Genomic DNA, 9,273 nt, shown 5'->3' on the forward strand with positions numbered 1-9,273 from the left:
CGTTTTTTCTGTGAGTCCTTAACACTGTTCACAGGATCTACAAGTACTGATTTCAACAAATTTTTCTTTAAAATTGAGCCCCACGGTACTATTCACACATTTAAAAATTATTTTGCTAAAATGTTTTCTGTTTTTTGTTTTTAGCAATAAAATGCATCCAAACATACCCATAGTGTCAAAACAAAATTTATTTGCAACAGAACTGGAATTAGTTGTCAGAGCTATAAAAAAAAAAACGTGCTTACAAATGCTATGGTGGAATTTGTCAGTCGCTTCTCTAACATTGAACAAACATTAAACAGATAAGAATCAGGAATCAGGCTTTCTCAAGCAGCTGATCAGCCTTTGAATGAAAACTAAGATAGTCCTATCAAGAAAAACAAATAAAAAACAGATATGAGATACCCGTAAAAATATAAAGAAAAAACTATGGCAGCAGTTGTCAAAGAGGAATACCTTAGACAGATAAGAATGAACTCGATTGCTTTTAAGCTTTGAGCCTTTGATTATAGTTGATGGAAATTCTACATCCAGCCTTGCCACTAATCTAAAGATCAAATTGCTTAACTTCATTTCTTAAATATACGATTATTCAATTATACTTCCAGAGTAATTCTAACCAAAACCAAGAGCCAATTAAATTAATATTGGCTTTCAAGGAGTATCTCATTAATAAATTAAAATCATCTTTGATAAAATTCTAAAGATGTAACTATAATTTTAACAACTGTGTATAGTTACATCCTATCTTCGCATCATGAATAGCCTTGGCAGCGGAAAACGACCTCCAAAACCTGTAGCACAATTAGCTCCATCCAATACAACATAGACTTCAGAACATGGGACAGGCACAAGTTTTTCTAGACAGATCTAACCCCAAATTTTAAAACTGGGTCAGACATGCCTTATTTCTACATAAAGGGCTTGCTAGCCACATCCAGAAAGGTATCTCACACATTTGGAAAATTCATGTAAGATATTAAGCTGCTTCTCCTTGGTGAACTGCTCCCCTCCACCCCCACAGACAATCCCCAAAAAAACTCTGCACTTCTGCCAAACTAGATGTATGACTCATCCTTTCAGACGCACCTATTGCAGGCATGTTGCACATATCCATGTCATGTGGTGCCCAACACAAGTGCATACACTTTCAAAGTGTCTGTGAAACCAAAACCAAGACTTTTTGAGGAGCCGGCGATGATAAGATAGAACTCAATACAGGAAGCAAACCCATCATTTAAGATGAAGTGCCACCTACACCTGCTAATATGGAGTTAATATTTTTTTGGGTTTCTCACCATCCCATGCATATAGAACATTTCTTAACCAATGACTGCTATGTTGCCAAACAAGGCTTTGGCTCTATCAGATTATTTCTAGTTCCACAGTTGAATTACATCAACTCCAGAGCTAATAATTCATCCAAAAAAAAAAAACTCCAGAGCTAAAATATTTAAAGTTTAAACACAAATTTGGTTACCAAATATAGCAAATTCACAAGTTATAGGCATAGGACACAGTTCAAGTGCATTACATACATTCTGTGCAGAAAGACATAAAGGACTTGCCTTCCATCATCGACTAGAAACTTACTGGCAGAACATACACATTAAATAATGTTGCCCTTGGACTTGGTATCACATATCAATACACATAAACACCAAAAAGTCTTACAGTCAATTGAATAATGAATAGTTTTAAAAAAAGCAACAGACAAATGTTTTTCGGCATAAAACAGCAGCTGCATTTCATAGGGCATCAAACATGTTGAAATATTTATAAATTCCAAAACTTTGTATGAAGACTTGATAATTTAGTAATCCATTTTCTCTATATATGTTCGACCTCAATCATCACTATGTTCCAGTTGCCATATATTTTCATAATTTGCCAGTACATAAAGTCACAAAATCCTTATTCTAACACACGGGGGGAAATGGAAGAACACAAATTCAAGAAACCTTATCAAATCATGATTAGGTACGAGACAAAAAATAAATTGACAAAGCATATTATATAAATTGACAAGACAGGAACACAATTACACAAGATTACATGGAATTGTATCAAAGAGACTGCAATGACATAAAATTCAAGCCTTAAAGGAGCATGTCATATATAATTTAGATAATTTTTGTATACTTGTCAAAAGAATATATGTACCTTCTGTTGAGAGAACTCTGAACCTACTCTAATGTCAAAAAGTATATCCTTTGGCTTTCGAAATGAACTGTACTTTTTATTTTATGGTGCTTGCAGCATCTTTTGTGAGATACAATGACCTTCAAATCAGAGATACCACAAACAAGTAATGCACAAGATGTACAAAACTGAACATTATTCCAGGAATAAACAATTTCAGATAAGGGATCTCCAAAAAATTGGGGTAAATTACATTTTACACCCTATATTTTAAGGGTGGTTTCAAATCAAAGCCCTATAATTTCAATAATTTCAGATACCATGGACTTTCAAAAGTGTATCAATTTAAGCCTTGGACTTTTCGGGTTTGATTTTTTGGTTCGATTGAGGGTTTAAAACTTTAAATGGATACGATTTTAAAAGTCCCAGGTTCAATTTGAACTAACAAAACTATAAGGTTTAGTTTGTAACAATCTTAAACTTCAGGGATTAATTTGAAACTTTAGAAACAATAGGGTTTAATTTTAAACCATCACTAAAGTATAGAGTTTAAAATGTAATTTGCCCAAAATTTGTTGACAATAAGCTTCCAAGCTAGCATGTGGGTCTTTTAAGAACCCTGGCCATTGTAAGGGATTGATGGGACTGGGAGGTGGGACCTGAACAGGCCTAAGAAACAGTAAATTCAAAAATAAGTAGGATTTAAACTATTTCTTGATAAATACGTAATGCATTGAATAAATAGAATTTGAACTATGGACTTACCAGTCGATCTCAAGGTGGAACCACAATCCAAAATCCAAAATTCTGGCAAAGCTATGGCAGAAATTCCTTGAACTTGTTCAACAAAACTATTATGATGAACCTTCCAAAGGGTACAATTATATTGCAAGTCTCAAGGTCAGCATAAAACAAGTATCTTCTAATACATAAACAAGAAACAGAAGGTCTCATGTGCACATAACAATAAAATCTCAGCAAAAGTTTTGTTCATATAATAAAACACAAAAATTTAAGGTCTCACAACATGAATCTCGATTCTTAAATATGCAAATAGACAAATGAATAATATAAAGCAAAAAAAGGAGGTGGAATCAAGTTTCCTCTTTTAGCAACTAATCAGACAATGCCCATCATGAATGATCTACAAATTAGATAGGAGATACATATCAATCAAGAGTGCAAATGAACCAATACAATCATATGCAATGGAAACATATGCTTGAAATACATTCTATTGCTCATTAAAATTCTCCCTGCTTCACAAAATGCAGTGCACAACCGTTCATGGTCCAAACAAGTTTTAAATTAAAAACCATTTGACACTGCAAGGATGAATTTTTTTCGACCACCCCACCTACAACTATGTATGGTATCTAAATTTTCTCTGAGATACACAATACCCAATTTACACTTCAGAATGTTGAGACCAAAAAAAAAAAAAAACATTCCTTATGGTGTTTTGATGTTCCTCCTTTATTTACCACAGAGAGAGAGAATGTATGTTTCTACAAGTTCTTTAAAACTAAAAATTTCACATTGAATAACTTCCATACAAACTAGGCAAGCTTAAACCAAAATAAAACTTACAACTGTATTACCAATTATATGGGGTGGCATGGGGGGACACCCAAAAAAATTCAAGATCAAAGCAAAACCGGATGCCAAAAATTTTAATAACAAGTAGTTATCAACAATGATAACTTCGACCTACTCAAATTCTAAAATCTAGTGATAATTGCAACACCACCTAAATTGGATTTGTAACCTGTGCATGCACATATCATGCAAAAATTTTTACCTTTTTTTACAACAAAGGTGACAGTAAGATTTAAAGATCTTAAGCAGCAACCCTGCTCCACACATGACTCTATTTCAAACTAGCCCAAGATTCTAGGGCAGAAACTGCACCCCTATAGAAATAAGAAATTTCTTTTGTTATAGAAATTTCTTTTCCAACAAAAGAAATGATAAGACAAATATGGTAAAGTGATTGATGTCTAAAAGCTTCCCAACAATCAAAAGATTCAAAACAACCAGATAGTAAAAATTTTCAAGAGAGGAAGAGAAACTACCATTAGCGAGGGATCACTTCTTAACTTGGTAGTAAATGGGGGCTTGGTAGAACTCCATATCTTAATTTCTTATTAGCGAGCACAATGAACAAAACCATTAAACCCAAAGGCAATGATCACAGGCCAAAATTACCCACAGATTTTCAACTCATGATAAAGGACGACGGTAAAAAGCCATTCATATATAAACTTTGACATCACTCCATAACCAAAAAACCAGCATCCACAACATTACAGAAAAGATTGTCAAAAGTGTGCCAGCTAAGAAGCACGGATACCTCAAAGGCCCAAAATCCCTAGCGCGTCAGAATCAGACACGAACATGCAGGGGGCATTCTTGCATGCATGTCATCGGTGCGTCAAGAGGAAAAGGTAAAATATTTTATTTTAAAAACATTTCTTTCATTTTAGATATGTTTTAAATATTTTATTTTATTTTTTTAATTAAAATTTAAAATAAACTATGCCTAAAAATAAATAATATATACCTAAAGTTATATAGTGATTAATTAATTAATTGTTGTATTACCATTGTGTCACATCCTAATTTTTAATAATTACCATGTTGTCGTGTCCTTGAATCATCAAAAAATAGATAACGAATGAATACAAAGCTTTAATTATAAAACCACAACGTCCCCTTTGATTTATCATTATCAAATTCTATCTGAAACACATGACCAAAATATGATAACAATGCAAGGAAATTTTATAAGGACCACTTTCTTCAAAACCATTTGACCCAAGGGCAACCTCCAGAATAAATGCACAAAATCACCTAGTAATGCCTCAAGCTGTTTGTAAAGCATTAGAGCCAGGTAAAGTGGATAACCAATAAAATGATTGGAACTGAGCTTTCATAAAAGAGTGACAAACAATGATGAAGATACAAGGAAAAAAGCAAATTACTTCCACATCATGACAAATAAGTTCCATATATCTCATCGTGCCACAAGAATAGAGGCAGCAAGATTAGACATATAATACATACAAGAACTTTTTTAAAAGAAAAAGAAGAAACAGATTAAAACAGTCATTAATGTGCATTATAAGGTGAACAAAGCTAAAAAACCTGAAGGCTGAGAACATCATTAACAGATAATTGAAAAGAAAAAGTATGTGCAGATAAGCCTAATTGGGCTAATACTTTACAGAACCGCTCCCAGCAAAGACACCTAAAAAGCATGTGAGCAGCTCCAGTCTTCTGTATATAATAATGTACAACCCACTTCCAACAGCAAGAAGGGATCAATGGCTACAATAAAAATCCATGACTATGTTAGAGTAGATTAACCAGGCTGTTGAGGACTCTAAACAATCTCCCCATGCCTGAATCCGCTATCCCCACAATCTGCACTGGTGTCCAACCCACAAGGAGAATCATACCACTTAGGATTCTCCTGGTAGAAGCTATCAACCTGTATGCCGACAAGACCAACATCTGTGACTATAGCGTCATCATGTCTAATGGGCTTGGTTAGTTTAGTATCTTCGCAATCAAGAATGCTCTTCTCGTCAAAGTCACTGCATTTTAACCACTTATCAGTTTTACAAGGCTCACTCAACAGATCCTTCTGACTCCTACAGTCTTCCCTCATCTGGTCCCAAGGAACAACATCACCTAGAGTCCGCCCAAAACTGTCTTCATCGTCCTCAATCAATTCTGTGTCCTTTCCATCCCCATATATTCGGTCATGGTGATGGTCACTCCAATGCGCCAAATCATTCTCCACAACCAACACATCATCCTCATGGTGAGGCTTGTCTGAAATCATATCCATCGCCTTCAAACCCTCTTCCCCTATATTTCTAACTTTATTCATAATATCAAACAATTCTCGAGACACCGAACCCAACAAATCCCTCGGTAGTTTCGCAATTTTCCCCTCTAAAAACCCAACCTCAGCTCTCAATTCCTGCACCTGCTGCAAAACCGAAAGCTGCAAATCCCCATCATCCTTCCCCAACAACCCGAACCCATCATTCTCCATTTCCTCACTCACCCCATACACCGTATCTTGGTCCATAAAAAACGAGCCTTTATGCCCCACAACCCGATGCATAATCCTCGCATTCCCATCCAACGGCCCCGGCTCATGCCCCGTATGCACAGCATACAACTTAAACACCGCCATCCCTTCTTCCTGATACACAAAAGTCTTCTCCTTCTCATTATAATTCGCAATAGGCACAATTGCCCTAATCCGAAACCCGCACCCACACCTCTTCGACGCATAAGGCTCCCTCTTCAAAATCTTCGACTTCTTAGCCGCAGGCTCCCCCGCCCTATGACACGCATAATCCTTAACCTCAGCCATAAACGGCTTATACCTAATATACTTCTGCCTAATACAAAGCACAACCTTATACTTAGCAGCCAACTGCTGCAACTTACTCGGCACTTCCTTAGCCGGAACATCAAAAGACTCAGTATACTCAAACCTCCGCCGCTTAGTTCTCGCGGCAGAAGACCCCGACGTGGCCGCACTACACACGGGACACGCGGCGACACAAACCCTAATGTAACTCTCTGGAATGCCATAAAACTTAGCACCTACAGTCCAAACTTGCTTAATTCTGTCAATAGTTTCTTTTAAACCTAAATGCTTGATATCAGTATCGGAATGGAAAGTCATGACAATGTCCTGCCATTGATTTACATGAGAAACACATTGCTGAGAATTGTTTTTGAAGCAAAGGAATTCGTTACCGGTGTTCGGGTCCACGTGCGCGGCGAGCTTGTCTTGGATTCGCTTCCACGCGGTGAGGTACGCGGTGTCCTCGTTGCGGTCTTTCCAGACGGCGCGCCACGACTTCAGGACGGCGCGTGGAGTGGCGGCGCGGATCTCCGCCGGCGTGGCCAGGCGGTGCTCGAGGAGGCAGCGGATCATGAGGGAGTGGGATTCCGGGTTGAAGGTGTAGAATTGGGAGGAGATGTGGGGCTCCGGGCTGATGACGTGGAGCTTGGGTTGCGCTGTCGGGTCGGGTTGGTTGTTCGGGTCGGGGTGGTTTTTGGGAGAGTCGGAGGAGGAGGAAGAGGACGGGGAGGAACGGAAGAGGACGATTTCTGGGAGGGAAAAGGAAGACGGGTCGTCGTCTTGGGATTCGGGGTGAATGGACGGTTGTGATTGGGGGATCTGGGAAGATGGAGGGTCCAGATCATGAGGGCTGAGGTGAGAGAAGAGGTGGTGGTGGTGGTGGTGGTGCTCGGTTTTGTGGGGATTCATGGAGGAAAGGAAAGGAAAGGAAAGGAAAGAAAAGGATTGGAGGGAAAGTGGTGAGTGAAATGAAATAAGGTTTGTTTTTCTGAGGTGAGAGTGTTGTGTTGTGTTGTGTAACTTGTATTGTTGGTTCAGTTTGTCTCTGACATTTTTTTCAAGGGTTTCTCTCTCTGCTTCCTATGTCTTTGTCTCGCGAAAAGTCCTTCTTTAATTTTTATTTATTTATTTATTTAGTTTTTGGGTCGTCTTCTTTATTGGTTCCTTGTCGTTTTCTATAATTTTTAGTGTGAATTTTAAAAAGGAAAATGTGTTTTGAGGCTCGATTTCATTTCCTGTTTTTGTCAGAATAAAGAAATAAAGGAAAATAAAATATTAGGATAACTGGAATTACAGATGGAGTATCGTTTTCTTGTCGTGATATGTGATAGAGAAACAAATAAGGGTTAAGTATTTTTAAATTTTAAATTAAAAATTTTCTCCCATAAAAAAAATTAAAATTAAAATTTTATTTTTGTTTTCATTGAATATGAGTTGATCTTTGTAATGAATGAAAATAATAGTACTATCTCGCAATTTTAAACTAATAATAATCATAATAGTGTTTTCATGCTTCAAAATTTTTGGATGATGCTGAGTAATTATTTATGTTTTCTGTATTTGGAAATTGGTTTTAGAAATGTTCGGTAATCGTTTTTTGTTTTGGGAAATTTGTTTTATGAAGAATTTTCTGTGCACTAACGAACTGACAATTGTATATCAATTTCTTTTTCATACTAGAAGCGTATGAATGATGTGTTATCTTTCCCTTGATGTATGTGATTTGAACTTTGTTATGATTGCAAATATTAGTCTAAATTAAAAAAAAAAAAAAAAAAAACAATAATAATAGTAGTAGTAGTAATTATTATAATAGTATCACTGGTGCAACTAGACTTTCATGCTCCAAAATTTTGGGTAATGTTTGGTAATCGTTTTCTGTTTTTTGTTTTTGGAAATTGGTTTTAGAATTTTTTGGTAATCGTTTTTTATTTTCTGATTTGAAACTTTGTTTTAATTTTTAAGGGAGAATCTAAGCAAAGTTATTAATTTCGTTCTGTTCTAACTAGAATGATTGGAAAATACCGTTTCGTCATGCAAACCATAATGGAATGACTTGGAATTTTTTGTCCTTGTATATGAGTTGACCTTTCCTATTATTGGAAATAATAGCACCTCTAAATTTAAATAAATAATAATTATAATAATATTTTTTTATCAGAATAATTATAATAATATATCTAGTGTAACTAAACTTCCATGTTCCAAAAGTGAGGTAATTTGTTAAAATTAGTATTCTCAAAAGAAAAGACACTGAGTTAATCCCACATTGAAAAATAAGTATAAGTTAAAGAGATTCAATTTCTTTAAAATATTCTCCCTTCTCCCTTTGTGTGTGTTAAAAATACTTAGTATTCTCAAAATAAAAAATAGTGAGTTAATCCCACCTTGGAAAATGAGTGTGAGTTGAGTTAATCCCACATTGAAAAATGAGTGTGAATTAAAGAGATTCAGCTTCTTTAAAACTTTCTCCCCTTTCCCTTTGTGTGTGTGTGTGTGTTAAAATACTTAGTATTCTCAAAATAAAAAATAGTAGGTTAATCCTACATTGGAAAATGAGTATGAGTTAAAGAAGTTTAAAGTCTGTGCTATGTATCCAAGAGTTTGGCCCTTTTGGATATACAATACTGTTAGTTTTTTTAAAACTTTCTCCCCTCTCCCCATATGTGTGTGTTAAAATACTTAATATTCTAAAAAATAAAAAAGTGAGGTAATGTTTGGTGACTGTTTTATGATTT

The 9,273-nt window shown here is 35.8% G+C and overlaps 1 protein-coding gene and 1 long non-coding RNA gene across 2 annotated transcripts; both read right to left on the bottom strand.

Annotated features, from left to right (window-relative positions):
• Positions 1 to 261: 261 nt before the first annotated feature.
• Positions 262 to 4,633, bottom strand: LOC115954827. The gene is made up of 3 exons (XR_004083959.1): positions 2,908 to 4,633; positions 457 to 2,811; positions 262 to 367 (listed from the first exon to the last, which is right to left on the bottom strand). It is a non-coding gene; the product is annotated as an uncharacterized LOC115954827 (long non-coding RNA).
• Positions 4,634 to 4,837: 204 nt separating this feature from the next.
• On the bottom strand, positions 4,838 to 7,594 carry LOC115957590. Its single transcript, XM_031075875.1, has one exon. It carries the CDS (start codon positions 7,442 to 7,444, stop codon positions 5,528 to 5,530), a length of 1,917 nt encoding a protein of 638 aa, XP_030931735.1. The 5' UTR covers positions 7,445 to 7,594; the 3' UTR covers positions 4,838 to 5,527.
• Between the last annotated feature and the right edge of the window lie 1,679 nt (positions 7,595 to 9,273).

Source organism: Quercus lobata, chromosome 8, assembly GCF_001633185.2.
Source record: "Quercus lobata isolate SW786 chromosome 8, ValleyOak3.0 Primary Assembly, whole genome shotgun sequence".
In the NCBI taxonomy this organism is placed as follows: domain Eukaryota; kingdom Viridiplantae; phylum Streptophyta; class Magnoliopsida; order Fagales; family Fagaceae; genus Quercus; species Quercus lobata.

Bases quoted from the DNA above. Each gene is read 5' to 3' on its own strand.
- LOC115957590 (XM_031075875.1), bottom strand. From the start codon at position 7,444: ATGAATCCCCACAAAACCGAGCACCACCACCACCACCACCACCTCTTC.